The sequence below is a fragment of the Bos grunniens genome, chromosome 15 (genome assembly GCF_055505025.1).
Source record: "Bos grunniens cultivar Pamir isolate PY7600 chromosome 15, Bosgru_T2T1.0, whole genome shotgun sequence".
NCBI lineage: Eukaryota > Metazoa > Chordata > Mammalia > Artiodactyla > Bovidae > Bos > Bos grunniens.
This window is the reverse complement of record NC_141179.1, coordinates 34,614,353-34,640,277: the sequence shown is the minus strand read 5'-3', so window position 1 is coordinate 34,640,277 and position 25,925 is coordinate 34,614,353. Positions and strand designations below refer to the sequence as shown.

General features: G+C 45.0%; 1 protein-coding gene across 9 annotated transcripts in view; it reads right to left on the bottom strand.

Annotated features, from left to right (window-relative positions):
* Window positions 1–25,925, bottom strand: part of GRAMD1B (GRAM domain containing 1B) — a 261,587-nt gene that overhangs the window by 137,100 nt on the left and 98,562 nt on the right. For 6 of the 9 annotated variants that reach the window (XM_086339711.1, XM_086339709.1, XM_086339706.1 and 3 more), the window contains exon 2: window positions 2,921–3,010. In XM_086339711.1, the coding sequence (XP_086195837.1) occupies window positions 2,921–3,010 (90 nt within the window). The remainder of the gene's footprint in view (window positions 1–2,920; window positions 3,011–25,925) is intronic. The other 3 variants (XM_086339702.1, XM_086339705.1, XM_086339704.1) reach the window with 2 other exon arrangements.

The following is a 25,925-nucleotide window of genomic DNA, read 5'->3' as shown; positions in this document are numbered from 1 at the left end:
TCAGCGTACAATCCCAAGTACTGAACAAAATCAAGGCTGACTCTAGTTAGCAAGGAGCCGTGGGAAAAAACGTGCTGTAGAGTCTGTGCAAGTCGGCACCTATTTATCTCTCCCAGGAACATAGCAAGCGGCAGAGATAAAATAGAGGACTAAGGAGTTGCTGATCAACTGAAGGTATGATGATCAGAAATGGACAGTTTCTGGGGGTGTTCACTGCACAACATGGGGAAGGGAGTTGTGCTGGGGAACTCTACAGACCCTTCCAATTTTGGAAGCATGGGTTGTCGGAATCCAGAGAGCACTGAAAAGAGGGCAAAGGCCACTCTAGATGATTTCAGATGCACAAAGCAGTGAGCAGCGGCTGGAAGCGAGACCTTAATTCCCTGGTCAGGAATCAAAGCCTGGTCACCTGGGTGGAAACCAGGAATCTTAACTGATAGACCACAGGGACTAGTGGCTAGAATCTAAGTCCCCAGTCCTTGTCTACCTTGAAAGGAGAAATTAGGCAATGAGGTAGAGGAAGTAAAGTATTTATTAGAAAGGCAGAGCACTTGGGCAAACTCCATTCAGTTGCTAGAGTTGTGCCTTGGGAGGTTTAAATCCTTTGTGAGTGGCCAATCTTCCGGGTCTTTGTCTGCTTCTTAGTCAATCTTGTTTTGACCAGCCCCAGCCCACCCCTCCTCCCCCCACCCCCCGAAGCTAATTTGTCTAGGGACCCTCCCCTAGGTGGGATCATACTGCTCAGTGAAGATGGATTTCATCCCAGAGGCATACGGGAGGCAGACGGCAAGAATTCCTATAGCCTGGCACCCCCTGCCTTTTTGGCCTCATTACACCTTTTGTGCAAGTGTAGTTTCTCCCTTGCCCCAAGGATGGAAATGTATGACCTCTTGATCTTCTAATAGGGCTTAGCTCTGTTCCTACCATAAAAGCCTCCAATGTCATGTTATTCACCCTATTCCTGTCGTTTCTTTTATCAAGGTGTAGATCTCAAAATGTAGATAGGAGTCTGGCCACAAACATGTAGCCTGGAGCGCATTTGTCTCTTGGCTCAGAAAATGTAAACAGGGGCCTGGGAATGAGTGTTGGGCCTGCAGCCCATCTTTTTGTCACCCCGGGAAGTGTGAACAGGGGCCAGTTGTCAATGTCTAACCTGCAGCCCATCTAATATCTCCTGCCTCATAGAGACTGAGGGAACTCCCAGCGGATCATAACTGATCAAGCATCTTGATGAAAGTCATTAGTCTCTGTCCCTTGGAGACCCCATGAAGAAAATGAAAGTGTTAGTTGTTCAGTTGTGTCCGATTCTTTGCCACCCCATGGACTAACCCCATCAGGCTCCCCTGTCCATGGAACTTTCCAGGCAAGAATACTGGAGTGGGTTGCCATTTACATCTCCAGGGGAACTTTCCAACCCAGGGAGTGAACCCAGGTCTCCTGCATTACAGGCAGATTCTTTACCATCTGAGCCACCAGGGGCGTCCCATGCTGCTGCTGCTAAGTCACTTCAGTCGTGTCCGATCCTGTGTGACCCCAGAGACGGCAGCCCACTAGGCTGCTCTGTCCCTGGGATTCTCCAGGCAAGAATACTGGAGTGGGTTGCCATTTCCTTCTCCAGTGCATGAAAGTGAAAAGTGAAAGTGAAGTCGCTCAGTCGTGCCGGACTCTTAGCGACCCCATGGACTGCAGCCGACCAGGCCCCTACGTCCATGGGATTTTCCAGGCAAGAGTACTGGAGTGGAGTGCCATTGCCCTCTCCGGGGGTGTCCCATGCCTCCACCTAAATCGATGAGCTTAACTGTCAATCATGGTTAGTAATAAGCACAGAACTGAGAACTATAGCAAGAGACATAAAGCTTTATAAATCTAAAGAAAAGGTCCCAGCCTCTTAAGCATGTGTGTTCTGTTGTATCTTGACTCTCTTTGTGACCCCATGGACTGTATGTAGCCTTCCAGGCTCCTCTGTTCCTGGAATTTTCCAGGCAAGAATATGGAAGTGAGTTGCCATTTCCTCCTCCAGGGGATCTTCTCACCCCAGGGATCAAACCTGAATCTCCTGTGCCTCCTGCACTGTAGGTGGCTTCTTTACCACCAAGCACCCTGGGGTCCCAGGAATGGCTTTCTTGACATTAAGAGAAGCCATTCTGTGATCCAAGAAGCTTAAGAGAAGTAAGGGAAGACAGGGACAAAGGAAAATCAGTCAGGAAACACAGTCCTAGTTTCCACCCCCCCACCCCTGTCAAGGACTACACATAATCATCTGATACAAGTCTGCAAGCTCTGCAGGAACTAAGGCCCCCACCCAGGTGGAGGATGGACGGACCCTCCTGACTTCATTCAACTAGAGCCTGAACTCTGTTGACCTTTGTCCAAATTCTATGCTGAATTCTTCTCCATTCAAGCGCCTGCATGAATATGCATGTACCCCTAGCTTTAGCAGAAGTCCCCTTCTCCGGATCTTTGACTTGGCAGTATCTTTTGGTTGACACCCAGCAAGACGCAAGCCCAGCTTTCAGGTACCACTCTAATGACACACACACCGTCCCAGGCCACGCCGTTTTCCTCAGGCTTGGAAACACCCTTTCCCTCTCCAGATCCACAGCATTCCCAACCTTTACAGGACACCTCAGGTCCCACTCCGACATCTTTCCAACAGACTTGGTTTCCACACACTGACTTCTCCCTCTACTGAGCACCCAAAGCCTTTAGAACTAGTCCCCTCTCAGGTCGAGGGGGTAGCATTCTCTTTCTGAACCGTGTTGGAGCACAGAGGTCAGGCCAGCTTCTGTTCCTCTGCAGTTTCTCATGGTTCTCACTTCTGGCAGAAACTTGATCTTCCTCAAACATCTTCCCCGTCCCCTGTCATCGCTGGCCTCCCGTCCTCCCGGGCCTCCCGTCCTCCCTGGCCATGTGATCTCACCTTTCTTCCCGCACGCGAGGACTCAGGAACCTGCTGGAGTCATCGTCATGGCTGCTCTGCTGGCTGCTCTGCTGGCTGCTCTGTTGGCTGCTGAGGAAAGACAGGATGTGAACCGTTAACGTTCGCCTCCTTTCTCAACCCTGGGGGAGCGCCGAGACTCCAGCTCGACAGGGAAACAGGGTTACAACATTTTAAAGGTACATGTTCCCTCCCCCTACCATGGAAGTTGACACAGAGGGCATAACTGGCAGGCAGTGGAACTGAGACCTTCTGAAAACCCCACCCATCCTACCTAAAGCTCCCGGGAAGATCCTGACCTATTACCTGGCTTTTCCCAGGGCAGTTCCATGGAGCAAGTGCCTCTGGCATTCTCTGTCCCTGGGCCTCTAGATCTGCAGGAGAACCCCGTCACCTGAGACCCACAGTTGCGGGCACAGCCAATGGGGCAGGAAGGGAAGGGGTGGCGGTGGGGGGAAGAGAGGGGAATTCCAGCAGGAGAAAGACTTGAGACCTGATGGGGCCTGGGGCCGCCTGGCAGGATTCTTCACCTCCTGGGAGGGCAAGGAGGGTGAGCAGAGGGATTAGAAGGTGGAGTCTCTTCTCTCCTTAAAGCCCTGGAGGCACGATGATTATGGAGCTTCAGTTCACAGAGTTCTTAAAGTGCATACCGTGGAGCCCTGTACTAAGGTCACAAGATAAAAATCTCCAGAATTACCCAAGCCCCATAGCAACTGTTGCCAGGAGCCTTCGGATGTAAACCTGCTAGGCCCTTGACCCCGTATTAGGTAAAATACCCACCCTTCCAGTAGGAATATTCTCTGCCTTGTTGTTGTTCAGTTGCTAAACTGCGTGACTCTGCAATCCTGTGACCTGTAGCACGCCAGGCCTCCCTGTCCTCCACTATCTCCCAGAGTTTGCTCAAATTCACGTCCATTGAGTTGGTGATGCTATCTAACCATCTCATCCTCTGCCGCCCTCTTCTCCTGCCCTCAATCTTTCCCAGCTTCAGGGTCTTTTCCAATAAGTTGGCTCTTTACATCAGGTTGGCAAAGTCCTGGAACTTCAGCTTCAGCATCAGACCTTCCAATGACTGTTCAGGGTTGATTTCCTTTAGGATTGACTGGTTTGATCTCCTTGCTGTCCAGGGGACTCTGAAGTCTTTTCCACCACCACAATTCGAAAGCATCAAGGCTATAAAAACTGGCTACTAGCCTGTGAAAGGGGTCAGTTCTCCCATGAGCTGGTCAGCTGTTCAAAGAGCAATAAACTCTATTCTCTCATTCTGCTTCTGTCTGGAAATTCTCTTCCAAACAGTGCATACCATGCATGACACTTACTTTAAAATTATGTGGAATTCAACAGTCATTTATCTTACTCAAGAGAAAGAAAAGCTGTTTGGACATCTTATGATACTAGCTGAACCCAAAGCTGGTGATCAGTCATTGTATTAACTGCTAATTATTAAGTACCCCAGGTATCTAATCAAGAGTCCTTAAGCCATAGCCCCCTGGCCAAATCTGGAGCCCCTGCAGGCTAAGAATGGTGCTTACTTTTTTAAATGGTTGGGAATTTAAAAAAAAATTTTTAATGATGATAATATTATTTCATGACACATGAAAATTCCATGAAATTCAAAATTATATGTCCTAAATACAGGTTTACTGGAACACAGCCACTCTCATTCATTTACATAGTAATCAGGACTGTTCTTGCTAGAAGGGCGGAGCTGTGTAGTTAAGGCAGAACTGAATTAAGTGCAGCAATGAGGCCATTAGTCTCACAAAGCCTAAATATTTACTGTATGATCCCTTACAGAAAATGTTAGCAAACCCCTGTTTTGTATAAATTCTATTAATAATAAATTGTTATTACCATACATGTCACTCTAACGCAGGCCCAGTAGGACCAATATTGTTCCCTTGTTCTGCTGGATAGTTTACAGCCATAAAAAGCACTGATCTCTACACCGTATATTCCTTAGACTAGATCCCCAGCAGACAGCAAACTCTGAACGTTCTCACAGGGTAAGTGCTGGTCGCAGTGCCTGCACACTTTCCATCAAAGAAGCAAGTGATTTTATAACCATGCTCTCATGATCCCATCTTTCAGCAAGAAGTAAATGAACTCAGAAGCAATTTACAACACATTTTCAAATACACACACACACACACATGCCAGAAATCAGAAAAGCGCCACATACGAAGCTTCCAGTTGCCTGGCAGAACAAAGTGTGCACACAGAGCACTTTTTTTTGCCGCTCATTCCCTACGGAATGGCTCCTTGTCATTCGACTTGCCTTTTAAAAACATAGACTCCATCATATATAAAATAGATAGCCGTTGGGAATTTGATGTATGACTCAGGGAGCTGAAACAAGTGCTCTGTGACAACCTAGAGGGGTGGGATGGGGTAGGAGGTGGGAGAAGGGGACATGTGTGTATCTATGGCTGATTCATCTTGGTGTACGGCAGAAACAAACACAAGACTGTAAAGCAATTATCCTTCAATTAAAAATAAGTGAATTTTAAAAAAAACTCATAACAAATTATGCTATCATGTTGCTGACCCACTGGACTTTTTTACATTGGGACTGACCTGTCATATGTATCAAGTATCCTCCTCTATACAACCTAGGATAGGTGTTAAGGCTACAGCAGGCAACCCACAGATGACTAGAACTCAAATCCCAAAGCAGACCCATTATCAAGAGAGGAATACCAAAACAATATACTAAAAAGAGAGAGAGAGAAGAATATCAGTCTACATCTCTGGCAGCACACGTGGAGAGTAGGGAGGAGGGGTGTCTGGAGCCCCGTGCTTTACACCATCTAAAACTTAAAGGGGCTCCACCAACCCGATGACCACGCTCAGCACTACAGCCTCTTCTTGGAAGAAATTAAACTTGACTCCATTTAAACTATAATGGGCTGTTCTTCCTTCTCACCCTACCTTCCCTTGGGCTATCAAAACTGCTCAGTTGTGTCTGATCCTTTGTGATCCCATGGACTATAGCCTGCCAGGCTCCTCTGTCCATGGGATTTTCCAGGCAAGAACAGTGCAGTGGATGGCCATTTTCTCTTCCAGGGGATCTTCCTACCTTCGTTTCTGGCATTGGCAGACGGATTCTTTACCCCTGCACCACCCCGGAAGCCTAAAAAGGGAGCTCCCAGAACCAAACGGCAAGAACCAGGGTTTCAGAAAAGTAACTGAGCTGATATTAACAAGTTACCCCACTAGATGGCAGTGCCGTCTTCCAAACCAGAACCTGAAGGCAGCCAATCCCATCCAGCCTCTGAAACCAAAACTAGAACCAACCTTCTGGCGCCCCCTTCTGGCCTTCCCATTGCTTAGAAAACAGTTCAGAAAGTGGAGGTAAAAGCAACCATGGATCACCTTCAAACTATTTATTGGTTCTAAGCAACTAAGAAATATCAACTGCATGCATTCAACAAGTATTTATAATGCCCTCTAAGTGCACATATATGAAGAAGAGGCAGCATCAAGGTTAGGTTTAGACCTTAGAATATTCTGCCTCAGATTATCTTTCACTTCCTACTATCACGACTCTGAACAACTTATTGAACAGTGTTTTCCTTACCTACAAAATGAAGACAGATGTTATGAAAGTTCTTAACAATCATAAGGATTAAAGAATACAAAGCTATTCCAAGAATTAAAGAAATATCAAGAACAGTGTTTGGCACATATTAACGGCTGTGTGTGCGCGTGCTCAGTCGTGTCCGACTCCTTGTTACCTCATGGACTGTAGCTCACCAGGCTCCTCTGTCCGTGGGATTTTCCAGGCAAGAATCCTGGAGTGGGTTGCCATTTCCTTCTCCAGGGGATCTTCCCAACCCAAGGATCAAACCCTTGTTTCTTGCATCTCCTGCATTGGCAGCCAGGTTCTTTACCAGTCGGGCAACACCGGAAGCCCATCAACTGCTGTAAAAAATGCTATGATTATGTGTAAGGCATCATTTTGTGGGTCATGGAAAATAAAGTCATGAATCAGACAAGGATCTCTGTCTGATCTCAAACATCTCTCAACATGTTTACAATCTGGAAAGTAAGAGTCAATATAAACTACATTTAAAAGTAGAAAATGACAGCTCTTAGAAGTCAATATTAAATGTTACAGAAACAAAGACCAGAGAAAGATCATTTCCTTCCGGGGCTGGTAAGAGAAAACTGACTCAACAGCAAGGGTTTTTTGCTGACACTTGAAATTCAAACAGATTCAGGATGAGCAGAAGAGAGGGTTCTGGTTCAGTTCAACTCACCAAACACGGACCACATATTAATTAATTAACCTTCACTGAGTATTGCGACACAGCAATGGCCACAGGGTGAAAGGCCACAGGTCGCAGACACTTGTCCTGGGGGATTTGAGGCAACACAGTGAAGAGGTGAAGGTGAGACAAGAGGCCTCCAGGTAAATCCATGGCAGCAACCGCTGAAGAGTGCACAGGCTCCTCCCACCAACAGGAGGAGCTGGGTCCTCTCTCCTCCCATTTTCAGAACATTTTTTTCACCACCATCTTTAAAAGTGAGATAGAGGCCAACCACTCCCATCCTCCACTCAACTCCATGAAATGATATTTGTTGAGCAGACTTTTCAGAGATTCAGATATGGCCTCTCTCTCGAAAAACAAAACAAAAAACCTCTCAGCTCCTCTCTTATATGAGCCTTTTCAAATGAGACAGGCTACCTGGACACTGGGCAGCTTGCCCTGCCCTCTACATCAATCTGCCAGGCTTCTGAGGTCATGAAGAAAAACCACCACCAGAGCAGGGTGTTTACAGAGGAGTGTGGGAGGCTTGGGGCTTCCCTGGTGGCTCAGTGGTCCGTCTGCCAACGCAGGAGACACAAAAGACAGGAGTTTGATCCCTGGGTGGGGAAGATCCCCTGGAGGAGGAAACAGCAACCCACTCCAGCATATTTGCCTGGAGAATCCCATGGACAGAGGAGCCTGGTGGGCTCCGGTCCAAAGAGTCAGAAAATTACTGAGGTGACTTAGCAGGCATGCATGCACGTGGAGGCTGGAGGGTCAAGGGCTACACCCACAGTGACTCCATTTCAGTCAAGGCCTTGGAGGGCAGGTGACCAGTGTGGGTTCTGCAGCTTAAGGAAGGTAAGAAGAACTTGGAGGAAGGCCAGCAGAGGTTGCTCACAGATGAAAATATTTTGTCAGAAAGTCTGATTTGGGGTGATTTAGCCTGGGCACCAGATGACCCAAAGTCAGCTTAACAATGCAAGGAAGCAGTTGTATAAGCAACTGTTTTTTGCCTTTTCCTCAGAAGAGCTAGTTTAAGGCAGGAGGAAGACTAAAAGTCTTTCCTGTTATAAATTCAAGCTGCTGATAAAATTCACTATAGAAATTCAATTTTGAAACACCAGACGGAGTTACCAAATAAGGTGGGGGAAATGCTTCTTTACATTCCTAAGGGAAACTAGCTGAAGTGAATCAAATCCAGAGTCCTGGTTTTGTTTCTCTGCCAGCAAGTCAGTGCTGGGAGCTTATCCTAGAAGGTCACACTAAACCAGGAACGTTGGCTGGAAAAAATCCACTCCATCTGGGGCAGTGTACACCCCAGAGGCAGAAATTCACAGGCTAGAGCAGGAAGCTCTGCAATGCAGTCTGGGTAAATTCCCATGATTCCACTGGTCTCCCTTCTCCACCCACCTTCATCCCTGGGCACTGGCAGGAAGGGCGTTCAGCCTAAACACACAACCTACTGGGAAGGTGTCCTTTTGTCCTCTATAAAGTACCACCTCACTCTGAGGGAAATTAAATTTGGCACCTTTTTTGAGCTGGTGCTTTGTAAGTAGAAACAACTCTTTCTTACCCAGATGACACTACTGTGACTCCTAAACCCAGAAGGGGTTTGAGAAATTCCGGAGATTCCAAGCAGTTATGGGGATGTGTGAGCTGTCATTTAGTATTTCCAGAGCCTGGTGGAATCTGTACATTTACCCACGCTAAGGCTGTGCCTCATTTTTCGCATTTGTTTTGGGCTGTAATCAGAGCAATTTAGTGTGTTGATACCAATTATCTTATGCTAATTAGAAGCTCTGAAAAGCTCAGAGTGGCTTTGATTGATGTATGTCTTTGGTTGATAAAAGTGGGGGAAGAAATTATTTGAAGCAGTGGATGTAACAGAATTACTCTGAAAGTGAAAGTGTTAGTCGCTCAGTAGTGTCTCACTCTTTGTGACCCCAGACTGTAGCCTGCCAGGCTCCACTGTCCATGGGATTTCCCAGGCAAGAATACTGGAGTGGGTTGTCATTGCCTTCTCCAGAGGATCTTCCCAACCCAGGGATTGAACCTGGGTCTCCCGCAGTGGCAGGCAGATTCTCAGCCATCCGAGCTACCAAGGAAGCCCTGTCTCTATAGAGACAGACACACCTAGGTTCACCCCCGGCTTTGTTTCTTTTTGGCGCTATAAGTTTGACAAGTCATTTACCCTCTCTCAGCCTATTTCCCTGGAAAATAAGAACAGTAACACACCACTTGTAGAACTGTACTGAGGATTAAGTTGTGAGTAATCTAATCACAACATCTGACTTCAGGATTTGGAGTCTGGAAGATTTAAGTTTTGCCACTTAGCACAGTGACACTGGGCAAATTACTTTACTTTCCCAAGTGTCAGATATGGATATTCTACATGACTTTAAAGATTGTAATGAGGATTAGAAATGGTAGTAACCATTTACCATGTGTAAACATCTAGGGCCATGGCAATGGCACCCCACTCCAGCACTCTTGCCTAGACAATCCCATGTGCAGAGGAGCCTGGTGGGCTGCAGTCCATGGGGTCGCTAAGAGTCGGACACGACTGAGCGACTTCATTTTCACTTTTCACTTTGATGCTCTGGAGAAGGAAATGGCAACCCACTCCAGTGTTCTTGCCTGGAGAATCCCAGGGATGGGGGAGCCTGGTGGGCTGCCATCCATGGGGTCACACAGAGTCGGAAACGACTGAAGCAACTTAGCAGCAGCAGCAGCAGCAGGCCCATGTTGGGCTTCTCAGGTGGCTCAGTGGTAAAGAAGTCCCCTGCCAATGCAGGAGACCCAAAAGACTCGGATTCGATGGCAAAGTGGGGAAGATCCCCTGGAGTAGGAAATGACAACTCATTCCAGTATTGTTGCCTGGAAAATTCCATAGCGAGGCCCCAGGCCACAGGGTTGCAATGAGTCAGACACAACTGAGCACACACAGGTCCATGTTGGGGCCTTGGTAGGTGCACCTGAGATGTTGGACACTCATTGGACTTAATATTCACAGTTACTTTGGCAGATAAATACTTTGAAACATCCAATATATGGAAGGGAAACAGCAGAAGAGACCTTTATGGTAAAAATGTTGAGAGCCACTGACTTGAAAAGTAGACTCACGCCATCACCGACAAAAGACTGAGTTTTCATGTTGGATTATATGCACCTGTGAAATGACTCTGGCACCTACCATTTTAGTTTAAGTAAGAAGCGTGTCTGGGGGGAGAAAATAAGTAGAGGATAGCAAATAAGCAATAAATAAATAAGGTAGCAAATAAGTAGAGGATAAAAGGGAACAGTTTCTGTTTGTCATCTGGCAAGCGGCTATAAGAAAGTCTAATAATAGAAAGTAAACAGATGTGATTTGAGACACTGCCAAGGACTGCCAGCTTTTTACACAACATACCTGAATATTCTCAACTACTACTTAGAAAATTACATGCTATGCATGAAAATTAATGATATGTCTGCAAAGATAGCAGGGACTGCTTCTGCTTAATGACTCCCCTGGGAACAAGTAACAGAGTGGGTAGCTGGTCAAAGATTCAGGGATTCAGAATCCAGCTAAATGTCTTTTAACTCACTATAACTCACTACACTCCTCTATTTAGGTTTTGCTGTTGCTTTTGGCTGTGCTGCCCTGATTATGAGATTTTTAATTCCCCAACCAGGGATCCAAGACTCTTGAGAGTCCCATGGACAGCAAGGAGGTCAAATCAGTCAATCTTAAAGGAAATCAACACTGAATACTCATTGGAAGGACGGATGCTAAAGTTGAAGCTCCAATACTTGGGCCACATGATGCGAACAGCTAACTTATTGGAAAAAGACCGAGGCTGAGAAAGATTGAAGGCAGAAGAAGAAGAGAGCTAAAAGGATGAGATGGTAGGATGGCATCACCGATGCAATGGACATGAACTTGAGCAAACTCGGATATGCAGAGGGACAGGGAACCATGGCAGGCTGCAGTGCATGGGGTCGCAAAGAGTTGGACACGACTGGGCAACTGAATAGCAACCAAACCAGGGATCAAACCCACGCCCTCGGCAGTCAAACCACAGTCTAACCCCTGGACAGCCAGGGAATTCCCAATACTTCTCTATTTAATAGCTTTTTTGCCTGTAAACATACCCATGTCTCTGACTTTAAAAAAAATCTCTCCCTATCTCCTTCATGATTCCTTCCTTTCCTTCAGGGCCATTATTTAATTGAACGAACAAATTATTTGGTGATTGCCAAACTTCATCACAACTGTATCACAGATTTACATCTAATGTGTTGTGATGATTAAGTAGTTATTAAAAATAAAGATACTTATCTCCCTATTTCAAGCATATCTCATTTATTCTGATTTTTCTAGGTAATTTAAAATTCTTCATCTTAAAACATTTAAAATATTATCACATCTAACGCTCCTTTGTGTGTGTGCCTGTGTGCTCAGTCGTGTGCGACTCTGTGTGACTCTATGGACTATAGCCGCCAGCTCTTCTGTCCATGGGATTTTCAGGCAAGAATACTGGAATGGGTTGTCATTTCTTCCTCCAGGGGATCTTCCCAATCCTGGGATCAAACCTGTGTCTCCTGCGTCGGTAGGTGGATTTTTTACCACTGAGCCATGTGGGAAGCTTCTATGGCCATCAGTAAACTTTAAATTACTTAAAAAAAAAAAAAAAAAAACTATCAGGATTCTTTGGCCTCTTCCTCCAATTTATGAAGTCAGAGTCTGAGCCTGCTCAAGAATACATATTTTTAAAAAGTGTCCAGTGATTCTGGGGGGCAACCAAGATGGAGGCCTCTGCCTCTACTTCTTCACCACTGACTCGTGAATTAGTTGTTGCAACCTGGACCACACCCCTACCCTGCCTTGCCATCAACCAGGACCTCTGTTACTCCCAGCCAATGACAATAGTTATTTATCTATCCTAACCTCATTTGACCACCCAGGCAGTTCTGCCACTGATGATTATTCCCATTCTTTAAACTTCACTCTTCTTGCCTTCTATGACACAACCATCTGCTGGTTCTTGGATTTTATCCTGTTTATGGGTTTCTCTTCTTTTTTTAGCAAACTTTGTGGACTCTTCTGTTTGGTCCTAAAATGTTTCCGAGGACTCATTAAGCCACTCATTTAATAAATTATCTGATACCCATTATTATGAAAGAGTTAGTGGCTCAGTTGTGTTTGACTCTGTGCCAGGTTCCCCTGTCCATGGAATTCTCAGTACTGGAGTGGGTAGCCGTTCCCTTCTCCAGGGGATCTTCCTGACCCAGGGATCGAACCCGGGTCTCCTGCATTGCAGGTAGATTCTTTATTGTCTGAGCCACCAGAGAAGTCCCACAGTACCAACTATAGACCAGGCATTGTTCTAGAATTTAGATACGAAATACAGAGTAGTAAACAAAACTGAAGAAACCTCTATGCCTCAGTTAAATTCAGTTCAGCCGCTCAGTTGTGTCTGACCCTGCAACCCCATGGACTGCAGCATGCCAGGCCTCCCTGTCCATCACCAACTCCCAGAGTTTACTCAAACTCATGTCCATTGAGTCGGTGATGCCATTCAACCATCTTATCCTCTGTTGTCCCCTTCTCCTCCTGCCTTCAATCTTTTCTAGCATCAGGGTCTTTTCCAATGAGTCAGTTCTTCACATCAGGCGGCCAAAGTACTGGAGTTTCAGCTTCAGCAGCTGATGCTGAAGCTGAAACTCTACACCTCAAGGAGTTCACATTTTATTGGGTATCTTGCTCTTCCAAGCTTTATACCCAGGGAGCCTAGGTTTTGTGGATCTATGAAATTGTTATATTACACATTCATGGGAGAGGATTTATAGCTCTCATCTGATTCTCAACTACAGACTGTAATCCACAGGAGATTAAAATCCACTGCAATATATCTCTGGGGGAATCATATCCACATGCAAAGCTTCAATCGTGATGGATACATTAATGACACCCAAAGATAGCAGAGAGCTGAGCAGTCACTAGTCACATGTGGTTACTTCAATTCAGTAAAAATTCAGTTCCTTGGGACTCCCCTGGTGGTTCAGTGGCTGGGAGTCCATGTTCCCAGTGCAGGAGGCCCAGGTTCAACTCCTCGTCAGGAAGCTAGATCCCATATGCTGCAACTAAAGACCCTGCATGCCACAACCAAGACCCAGTGCAGCCAAAGAAATAAATCAATAAATGAAATATATTTGTAAATTCAGCTCTTTAGTTGTACTAGTTACATTTCAAGAACTTGATAACTACATGTGGCTACTAGCTTCCATATTAGTACAACTAGAAAGCTTTATTACACAGCTTAGAGGTTTCCAGATCAAACCTAGGATTTGAGTTCCAGCTCTGCCTCTTGTAATCTGAGTAACTCAGAGCAGCTTGTTAACCTCTCTTTACATTCTTGCCCCCTTGTCTTTTAAAATGTAAGTCACTTCACAGACCTGTTTGGAGGACTATGCAAGTTAATGATATAAAGCACTTAATAGAAGTCTTGGCAAGTAATAAGTACCACAAAAATGTTAAAATGAAAAAATAAATGAAATGAAGTTGCTCAGTCATGTCCAACTCTTTGTGACCCCGTGGACTGTAGCCTACCAGGCTCCTCCGCCCATGGGATTCTCCAGGCAAGAATACTGGAGTGGGTTGCCATTTCCTCCTCCAGGGGATCTTCCCGATCCAGGGATCGAACCCTGGTCTCCTGCATTGCAGGCAGACGCTTTAACCTCTGAGCCACCAGGGAAGCAATAATACTTAAAAAAAAAAATATATATATATATATATATATATATTTGTTTATGTATTTGGCCAGCACGTGGATCTCTGATCTTCGATGTAGCCCTATGGGATTTTTAGCTGTGGCATGTGGGATCTAGTTCTCTGATCAGGGATTGAACCCAGGCCCCTGCATTGGGAGGGTGGACTCTTGGCCACTGGACCACACGGGAAGTCCTCAGTAATACTTATTTTTATTATTATATATTTGCCATGGGGCATCCCTGGTAGCTCAGCTGGTCAAGAATCCACTGCATACAGGAGACCCCAGTTCTATTCTTGGGTGGGAAAGATCCCCTGGAAAAGGGATAGGCTACCCACTCCAGTTTTCTTGGGCTTCCCTGGTGGCTCAGACAGTAAAGAATCCACCTGCAATGTGGGAGACTTGGGTTCGATCCCTGTGTTGGGAAGATCCCCTAGAGCTGGGCATGGCAACCTACTCCAGTATTCTTGCCTGGAGAATCCCATGGTCAGAAGGGCCCAGCAGGCTGCAGTTCGTGGGGTGACCAAGAGTAGGACACAACTGAGCAACTAAGCACAGTGCAGCACATTTGCCGTGGTACTGGACTCTCTTGGGTGCAACAGGAATCTCAAACTGAGCATGGCCCAAAATGAATTCACCATCTTTCTGTCCTCTCCCTTTGACTCCACAACTAAGGGTGCAGTCAAATTAGAAATGCACGTCCTCATCAACTTCACACCAGGTCCTGCAGATGCTACCTTCAGTTCAGTTCAGTTCAGTTCAGTTGCTCACTCGTGTCCGACTCTGTGACCCTATGAACTGCAGCACGCCAGGCGTCCCTGTCCATCACCAACTCCCGGAGTTCACCAAAACTCATGTCCATGGAGTCAGTGATGCCATCCAGCCATCTCATCCTCTGTCGTCCCCTTCTCCTCCTGCCCCCAATCCCTCCCAGCATCAGAGTCTTTTCCAATGAGTCAACTCTTCACATGAGGTGGCCAAAGTATTGGAGTTTCAGCTTCAGCATCAGTCCTTCCAAAGAACACCCAGGACTGATCTCCTTCAGAATGGACTGGTTGGATCTCCTTGCAGTCCAAGGGACTCTCAGGAGTCTTCTCCAACACAACAGTTAAAAAGCATCAATTCTTCGTCGCTCAGCTTTCTTCACAGTCCAACTCTCACATCCATACATGATCACAGGAAAAACCATAGCCTTGACTAGACAGGCCTTTGTTGGCAAAGTAATGTCTCTGCTTTTCAATATGCTATCTAGGTTGGTCGTAACTTTTCTTTCAAGGAGTAAGCTTCTTTTAATTTCATGGCTGCAATCACCATCTGTGGTGAGTTTGGAGCCCCAAAAGATAAAGTCTGAGACTGTTTCCCCTGTTTCCCCATCTATTTCCCATGAAGTGATGGGACCAGATGCCATGATCTTAGTTTTCTGAATGTTGAGCTTTAAGCCAACTTTTTCACTCTCCTCTTTCACTTTCATCAAGATGCTACCTTACTATCGCTCAAAGGGGCTTCCCTCATAGCTCAGTTGGTAAAGAATCTGCCTGCAATGCAGAAGAACCCAGTTCAATTCCTGAGTCGGGAAGATCCCCTGGAGAAGGGATAGGCTACCCACTCCAGTATTCTTGGACTTTCCTTGTGGCTCAGCTGGTAAAGAATCAGCCTGCAATGCAGGAGACCTGAGTTCGATCCCTAGGTTGGGAAGATCCCCTGGAGAAGGGAAAGGCTACCCACTCTAGTATTCTGGCCTGGAGAATTCCATGGACTGTATAGTCCATGGGGTCGCAAAGAGTAGGACACAACAGAGCGACTTTCACTATCCCTCCAAGGCATCCCATCCTCCATTCATCACTCTGACTGCCATTGCCTGAGGTCAAGCTCTCATCACTCCTGGCGGGGATTACTTTAATCGGCTCCTAACTGCTTCGCCCATTGCCAACCCGGCCCTGCTCCAGTCTATCCTGACGCTGATACAACAGGGTTTTTCTTGAAATGCAGATTTGATCATGGCTCTTCTCAGCTTAAAATCCTTCAGGCATCCCCTAATTGCAGAACAAAGCTCAAACTCCTTACTTCAGACTTAAAACTAAGTTACAAAAGCCCCATAAGCTGAATGCCATCTACTTCCCAGTGCCCACATCTCCCGCACGCACTCCAGAATTTCACCTCCCACTCTGGTCCTTCCAGTTGTCTGGCTTTGCCTGTGCTAGTCCCCAGCCTAGTATCAATACATCCTTTCCTTCACTCCCCTCTTTGCTTCACTCATTCCTATCACTGAGGTAGGATCTTCAGGAATTAAGACTGAGGGCTCTAGTTTTAGACGGTCAATGTACGGATGTGAGAGTTGGTCCATAAAGGCTGAGCACCGAAGAATTAATGCTTTTGAATTGTGGTGCTGGAGAAGACTCAAGAGTCCTGTGGACTGCAAGGAGATCAAACCAGTCAATCCTAAAGGAAATCAATCCTGAATATTCATTGGAAGGACTGATGCTGAAGCTGAAGCTCCAATACTTAGGCCACCTGATGCAAAGAGCCGACTCATTGGAAAAGACTCTGAGGCTGGGAAAGATTGAAGGCCAAAGGAGAAGGGGGCAGTAGAGGATGAGATGTTTAGCTAGCATCACTGAGACTCAATGGACATGAATCTGAGCAGACTCTGGGAAATAGCGGAAAGAGGAGCCTGTTGTGCTGCAGTCCATGGGGTTGCAAAGAGTCGGACACGATTTAGCAACTGAACAACAACAACATCCAAATCTCAACTTTTCCACCTGCTCAATTTCACCCTCTATAAAATGGGGATGATACAGGCATCACATATTCTGTTCCTGAATTTTCCGTGTGGTTTGGGGTAGGTAATTTATATTCTCCATCTCTCCCATCACACTCACTCGTTTGTGAAGTACTTTGTACTCCTTAAATAAAAGATGTTATAAATTTTAAAAAATGGGATGATAAAAATATCTTTTTCAGCACAGTGTTGTAAAAATTAAATAAATTAGTACCTACAAAATACTTAGGTATCTGGCATTGAGTCATACTCAACATTAAAGCTATTATCATCCTCCAAAAGTAGTACCTTCTCAGGGAAATCTTCCCTGATGGCCACCGCCCACACGGTGGTCCTGTATCACACTGTACTTCCCTTTATCACGACACTTCTCATCCTCCCTGGGATACAGGAATTACTGATTCTGTGCCCTATACCTTCCACCACACTGTTAGCTATTTGACAGCAAAGATCCTATTTCATGTGTCGTTTCTGTTCATCTCCAGGGCCTGGAACTGTGCTTAGCACATATTAGATGTACACTATGTGTCTGATAAATTAATTCCCTGGTGGTACAGTGGATAAGAATCCACTGGCCAATGCAGGAGACACAGATTTGAGCCCTGGTCCAGGAAGATCCCACATGCCTTGGAGCAACTAAGTCTGTGCGCCACAACTCCTGAAGCCCATTCGCCTATATAGCCTGTGCCCCGAATCAAGAGAAGCCACTGCAATGAGAAGCCCGTGAACCACAGCTAGAGAGTATCTCCCACATGACCGAACTAGAGAGAGCCCATGCACAGCAATGGAGACCCAGCACAGCCAAAAATAAACAACAACAAAAAATCAACACACAAATATCTAGGCTTGTCCTTCCTTTGACATGTCCACTTCTGATGAATACTCCCCAGCCAGTCCAGAAAACACTTTGCTGAGTACAGTATTACCCGCTTCCTCCAGATTACAATGTGCTTCCACATGTTCAGCAACCTTTCCTCAATACCTGTGTTCAAAGTATCCTGCTAGGCTTTACTGAATGTGTAAGGCCCGGCCTGAGACCTCCAGAAGCCCACCAGCCTATACAAATTCCTTATGGGTCACTCACTCATTCATGCTTGCAGCAGACCAAGCTTCAAGCTTTGGTGCCCTGGAGACACCAACTTGAATTAGATGCATTCGAACCTTCCACATAAAGCCACCCCTGTAAGAGAACCCACGGGGGCTGGCATGGGCCTCCTAACACCAGCCCCACCTCTGTGCCAAAGCTGCAACCCAGCTCTCAGATATGTGATGTGAAGAAGCCGTATCTCATGCTTGACAGAGCCTCCATCAAAAGGCAAACAGGAAAGAACGTGCCCCTCCAATTAGACATCACAGGTAAACATCAGTGTGGAAAGATTTTGCAGTCTAAGCCTCCAAATTTTTGTTTGTTTCTTTCTTTCTAAGATGCCATGAGCATTAAATTTTCTTTTTTTATTCAAAAATTTTAAAATTTTTATATATTTTACTGAGGTGTAATTGACATAAATCATTACATTAATTTCAGGTATACAACATTCGGTTTTGTATGTATTGCAAAACAATCAACACAGTAAGTCTAATTAATATCCATCACCTACATAATTACAGTATTTTTCCTGTGATGAGAGCTGAACTTTTATGATTTATTCTCTCAGCACTTGCAAATACATAATATAATGTTGTTAACTACAGTCATCATGCTGTAAATTATATCCCTGTGACTTATTCATTTATAACTGAACATTAGTACCTTTTTGGGGGCTGACATTGGTATTCCTTTTTTTTCTTAATTGTTATTGAAGCATAGTTGATTTACAATGTTGTGTTAGTGTCTGGCATACAGCAAAGTAATTCAGTTACACATACGTATATAAATGTATTACATATATGTGTACACATGTGTATTCAGTTACATATATGTATACAAGTACATTGTTTTTTTTCAATTATGCACATATGTACAAAAGTGCATATTCTTTTCCATTATAGTTTATTACATGATATTGTATAAAATCCGTGTGCTATACAGTAGCACTGTGTTATTTACCTATTTCATATACAGTAGTTTGTACTTGCTAATCCCAAACAATGAGTTTTAAACTTTCATGCTCATCTCCAGCTCTCATGTATACAGAAAATCAAGCTTTGATTGAAAAAAAAAAAGTTTCTTCTCTTGAAAGCTTTGATTGGAAAAAAAAAAATTTCTTCTCTTGAAAGCCGTGTTCTGAGATAGTTTTCACAAAGGGTAAAGAACCCCTCACCCATGACAGAATCCTGGGCCTCTGGTCTCACATAATGAAAAGAACTATACTCACCCATTACATCCCTCAGATGGGGCCTGAAGAGACGGGGCAAGGAGAACTTGGGTCAGCTTAAACTCTCTTCAGTTGCTCTCAGCTAAAGGAATATACTGCCTTTCCCCAGTTTCCCACATTCCAGTAGTATCTTTGGCTTTAGTCACTACTTAGCTTCACAGTGAAATCTTAGGTCCTCTGAAGAGAGTAAATACAACTTCACCACATCTCCTATTGGTAAACTCAGGAGGTCACGGGGCCGAACAGTTGTTTTCCAGGACTTGAAGTCTCTGAGAATTCACTAAGACCTTGGGCAGCACAGTCTCAAAGGCCAGCCAGCCCCCTGTGGCCCCTCCGCCTTTGGAAAATCCCCTCGTTCCCAATCCAGTTTCAGGAAGCTGCTGAGGGCTCTCAAACCCCAGGAGAGCCAGAAGCCATTTGGTCCACAGATAACCCCCAAATATGATCTTCAAAAAAAAATTTTTGCCACACTGCACAGCTTATGGGATCTTAGTTCCCCAACAAGGGATCAAATCCAGGCCCCTGACTGTGGAGTCCTAACCACTGGGCAACCAAGGAAGTCCCTTGGACAATCCTCTTGATCCTGGTCCTTTTAAAGTGCTCAAAATGAGAAGCTAAAGTTCCCTCTCTGATGTCAGAGGGGTAAGTCAGGAGATTTGTCCTGCAGATATCCCTACTTCCTCCTCATCAAGAACCCTTACCCACATTCTCAACTATCACATTTTGAAAGAGATAACTGATAAGAGACTATCTGTCTTCTGGCTAATTTGCATGTGTGTTTTTAGTGAAAGGCACTCAACTGTCACTCAGCTCAGCACCCAATAACACGCCTCAATACCCTGGGTTGATAGAATTTGAATCAGACAACGTGTGGTTTCTATTAAGCCTTTGGATATTTTGTAGATGGAATCCCACCCTCCAAGGAACCACTGACTTTGGTAATCAATATATAAACTGGGTTTGCTGGATCTCCTCTGGCTTCTCTTCTGTTGTTATTCAGTCACTCAGTTGTGTCCGACTCTTTGCGACCGCACGGACTGCAGCATGCCAGGCTTCCCCGTCCTTCTCTATCTCCCAGAGTTTGCTCAAATTCATGTCCATTAAGTTGATGATGCCATTCAACCATCTCATCCTCTGTCACCTCCTTCTCCTCCTACTCTCAATTTTTCCCAGCATCAGGGTCTTTCCCAGTGAGTCAGCTCTTCACATCAGGTGCTTCACATCAGGAGCTTCAGCTTCAGCATCAGTCCTTTCAGTGAATATTCAGGGTTGATTTCCTTTAGGACTGACAGAGTTTTGTACAGTCCCCTTCTCATCTCTACAAATTCTCTCTCAATGATCTCATGCAAGTCCATGGCCTCAACAACCCACATGTTGACTCCCAAACCTGTACCACCAGCTTGGATCATTCCCCCAAGCATCAATTCCCTGGATCCAGCTCTTTACAGAACATGACCAAAACCCTGCCTCCATGGACTCCTCAAGCAGCATGTCTAAAACTACCCTCTCCTTTCCTCACTCTCACCTGTACTACCAAATAACTCACATCTGCCTTCCTTCACTCAGCTACCTGTACCACGATCCATCCACTTAGTTGTACAAAGAAGAAACTCAGAAATAGTTCTGGCAATTCCCTCTCCTCCACTCCCCACCTCCAAGCTGTCACTGAGTTCTGCTGTTCCTACCTTTGAAACACCTACTATATCCATCCCCTTCTCCCTCCCTGTCCTGTCCTTGCCCTGGTCATACCAGACTGGTTGCATAAGAACTGACTGAAAACATTTTAAAAAATAGGTTCCTACTGCCTGCCTCACTTGCCAGATTCTGATGCTGGGGGTCTGGGTGGAGCTTGAAGGATTTTTAAGGCACATCTTAAGTCTGCAAACCACTTAAGTCCTACCCTACTGAAATGGTCTCTTAACTGTGCTGAAAAAAATTTTTTTTAACAACCAATCGGAAAAGAGACTGATTTGTATCATCTGCTGAGTTTTGTGCTGTAAATACTCCCACAGCGGTTGATTTCAAGCACCAACGTGATGCCACTAAAAAAAAAAATCACAATGGGGAAGCTAAGTGCACAGCTGGTAGAGGCAAGGTCATCCCGCAAAGAATGCACCTAGAGCATCACCTTTATCTTCTAAAACAACCTCTTCCCAGGTTAAAGTCTTTTAAAGGTTTCCGCTTATGTCACAGATGACGGTCCAAAGGTCTTACAAGACGAAACCAACTTCTTCTCAACTTACCCAACAGGAAGTTCTGCCTAAGCCCCAAAGTTCTGTTGACACTGAGTCAGTTGTGCCCCCCAAATACACTACGTCCACTCACTCCTCCAAGCTTTGTCCATATTGTCCTCTAAATGTCTATTCTACATGGACCCACAGTGTGTGAGTCACTCAGTCATGTCCAACTTTGTGATCCCATGGACCACAGCACACCAGGCTCCTCTGTCCATGGAATTCTCCAGGCAAGGATACTGGAGTGGGTTGCCATTTCCTTCTCCACATGAACCCACAGACTCCACCTCAAAACCTGTATTTCCCAATACTTCCCTGGTGGTCCGGTGGTTAGGACTCTGCGCTTGCAATGCAAGGGGAGTAGCTTCAATCCCCAGCTGGGTAACTATGACCCCACATGCCTCGAGACATGGCCAAAAAATAACAACAAATAAAAAATCACAATAATATTGTTGTCTCTCCAGGGTCTAGCTTGTTGGTTTTCTCTTCTTACCTGACCCAAAGCTCTGTTCCCTTTGAGCCACGGAGCTAGGACAAGTCCAAACCTTAGCAGTTATCGCCAGTGATAATAGTGGCCCTGCCCTAGCCTTGGAGATAATCCTTCGGCTGCATCAGAGAAACCCTTCTTTAGCACAGACACTGAGTGTTATTTCCAGTGTATTCAAGCTATTGCACACTAACATGTTGTGTTTAATACTAATGGCAATCCGTAACATTTAAACAGTGCTTTCCAGTCTACAAAGTGCTTTCTTGTACATTTTTCCATCTGACCTTTCCAACCTTATAAAGTAGATAAAAATATATATATACTTTATCTACTTTATAAGTATATATACTCTATATATATACTTTATCTACTTTATATATATCTACTATATACACACACACACACACACACACTCCGATCCTCATTTTAAAGATGAAGGGGACTTCCCTGGTGGTCCAGTGGCCAAGACTCCACACTCCCAGTGTAAGGAGCCTGGTTTGATCCCTGGTCAGGGAGCTAGATCCCACATGCTGCAACTAAGAGTTGGCATGTCGCAACTAAGACAAATAAATAGTTAGAAAATGCAGCCAAATAAATAAAGAATAAGTATTTTTAAAATAAATAAAGATGATGAAAACAAGGACTCAAGGGAATATATGACATGTCTAAGTGTAAACAATTGCTAAGTCAAGCAGTGAGGATTTCAATCCGGTTCTCTAACCCTGAACTCTTTATTATTTCACCTTGAGTTGGGCCATAGCTTTCACTTAAAACTGGGAAGGGGTGGGTGGCAGGAATGACTTCAGTGATGAGACTGGGGAAGATATGAACTCGGGGGTGGGTTTGCTGGGAAGGGCCTGAATGTTCATTCTGTTGAAATTGTCCATTGTTTTTCTTCTGCAGGAGGCAGCCCTCAGCCAGAAAGCAAGGCCATCTGGGAAGTCCAAAGCCGCAAAATCCTTGAAATGAGAAGTGATAAGAGTTAGCCCTAACCAGTCAATGGGCACTGACGTGAGATGGGACAGATAATGCAACTTGCCACAACGTCTCAAGGCCACAAGTGAAATCAGAGAAATAAACAAGTGTTTGATGATACCTGAAAAATACAACTTATGCTTCAGAGTCGAGCTGTTTCATCAACCAGCTGGTGAAAAAGTCACAGGCACACCAAATAAGCCAGAGCAACGTGCCTGGAAAGACAGTAGAACTTCCGAGAGCCAGAGCCTGGCTCAAAGACACTTTTAGGAAGCCAGTGGAAGGTTGGCCTGAGCCCAACGGGGAGGCCTGTAAGACCAGAAAGGCCAAGACCATCCCATTTAGGTCTGAGAGCAGGACTCAGGAGGGGCAGGCCAGCCACAGACCAGAAATTCAGGTGCCCTGAGGGCCTCTGCACAGAAATAAGCACAGGAAACACTTGTCAGTGCCACCTTGACTCTACTGCCAGCCAAGGTAAAAGAAGCTTGATTTAGGAGCCAATGTGGAGTAGACTGGGCAGCTGATGTTCCAGAAACAACTGGTGAATTCCTACAGGAATGTTTCAGATTCTCCCCCCTCCCCAAAATGAAAAAGGTGGCCAGGGTTTACTTTACAGCTGATTAAAGATCCAACTGAATTAAAAATAAATATGTTTTCAAGACATTTGATTACTGTGGCTTCCCAACTGGCAGTTAATTTTGTCACCACCTGTTTCCCTCTAGTTAATAGAATTCAAACCCCCGAAGCTGAAAGTGTTTGAGTCCTAAAGGTTACAGTAGGCAAGATACAGAAGCCTTGGGTTCTGCCCCAGGGATTGAGGACAGAGGCACCCAAGGGAAGAAAGGACAAGGCATCTGGAAAGAAGGTCAAACTCTTTTGAGTCCTACAGGACAAAGGACACACGGGGGAGGAGGGGTGTTTATGCAGAAACCCTATTGCAAATAAACGGTCAGATGCCACGTAGGGACCATGGCCTTTAAGGACAGACTGAGGGTGTGCTCTATTCCAGAATCAGTCTTTCCAGTCTCCTTGTCTCCCCTTTCCCTGACCCACCTCCACTCCCATCCCCAAATTCATTTGTCCTTAGCCCCAGGAAAAACTGGTTTAAGGTATAACTGTTATCGTGGTTTTTTATATTTTTTCCAATTAAAAGAAATAAAAACAGTCCTGTTTTTATTTCAGTTGCTCAGTCATGTCCAACTCTTTGCTACCTAAGAACTGAGCCTGCCAGGCTCCTCTGTCCATGGAATTCTCCAGGCAAGACTACCACCTGATGCAAAGAGCCAACTCATTGGAAAAGACCCTGAGGCTGGGAAAGATTGAGGGCAAAGGAGAAGGGGGTGACAGAGGATGAGATGGCTGGATGGCATCACCGACTCAATGAACATGAGTCCAGGAGATGGTAGAGAAGGACAGGGAAGCCTGGTGTGCTGCAGTTCACAGAGTCGCAAAGAGTCGGGACACAAATTAGCAAATGAACAACAACAACAAAAGCAGTCCTAACCAAGAACTCTGGTCATTTACCAACTCAGACAGCCCCTCAGGGGCCTGGGAAGAAACAGCATTGACTGGACCTGGACTGGGGACATCTGGGTGGACTGGGGACACCTGATCTGTTTGCACAAAGGATTTTCCACCCAGGAGGTAACGCCTATCTTTTCAGCTAAGCACTCTTGACAACTTTCTGATAAGGTATACGCCACTCATTGCTCACTTTTTACTAGCAAGAAGGCAACAGGTACTGGAACACCTTGAGAATATGAGAATTATGAACAAAAGTATATGAGAATATAATTATGAGAATTACATAGTTATGAGAATAGTGAACAAAAAATAACAGAAGGTGAATAAATCATAAATCATTAAGTTTTCATATAAGGATGTTAATGAAACAACCTCCCACCCGCCCATCACATCTCCTCTTTATTTCTGCTCTAGGAGTCACATATATAGACAAAGGCATAAAATAGATTTTGATGATCTACAAAGTGGATAATTCATTCACTCAAAATTTATTTAAAGAACTCTTTAAATGGCAGCGTGTAAACAGGGAAAAGATGAGAAAGCAGACTTTAGATGGACCAGGTACCGTGCTGAAAAGTATGGACACAAAGTACCCTAAGATCTTAATGTGTGCTGAGAAATGCAGCAGAAAAGTTAATGGTAACTATTTATGAGACCAAGTTTGTTTCATAGAGGAAGGGGAAACTAACATGTACTGAGTGTCCACTATGTGCATTTTTCACATGATCTCACTTTAAAAAGATAGTATTCGAAGAAAATGTATTTTAATTCAAATTCTAATCTATTCATCTTATTTATTGCAAGAATACAAGTGTACCATTTTATGTTACCAAGTATCCCCATCTGTCCTAATTCCGTTGTAAATATAACCCACCTATGACTTTATTATCCAGATTCTATTTGTATTTCCTGGGAATTTTCGGTTTTAACTTTTTATGTACTGGAGTGCAGCCAATTAACAATGTTGTAATAGTTTCAGGTGGACAGCAAGGGACTCAGCCACACATATACACGTATACATTCTCCCCAAACTCCCCTCCCATCTAGGCTGCCACATATTGAACACAGCTCCATGTGCTATACTGTAGGTCCTGGTTGGTTATCTATTTTAAATATAGCAGAGGCGGAGCAATGGTAAAGAATCTACCTACCAATGGAGAAGCTAAGGCTTCAATCCCTGGGTTGGGAGGATCCCTTGGAGAAGCAAATGGCAACCCACTCCAGCATTCTTGCCTGGAGAACTGAATGGACCGAGGAGCCCAGCGGGCTACAATCCATGCGGCTGCCAAGAGTCAGACACGACTTAGTAACTAAACAACAACATGTTTGATCTCAAACTCCCTCACTATCTGTTCCCCCCATTCTTCTTCCTGGAAACCATAAGTCACAATGACATTCTTTCTGACCAACACAGCACACCCGAACAAACTTCTTTAAATGCTTTTCCAAGCTCAGGGCTAGGCAGGCAATTGCATTGACGATGCCAGAAGCTCACAAGACTGCTGAGTCCTCTATGTAACTCTGCTGGGCTAAAAGCATTAAGATGCTTATACACTGTATGGGAGCAGAAATCAGCATCCTAAAATACATCTCTTTTAAGGGTGATTCCCCGGTAGCTCAACAGTAAAGAATCCACTTGTAGTGCAGGAGCCGCAGGAGACATGG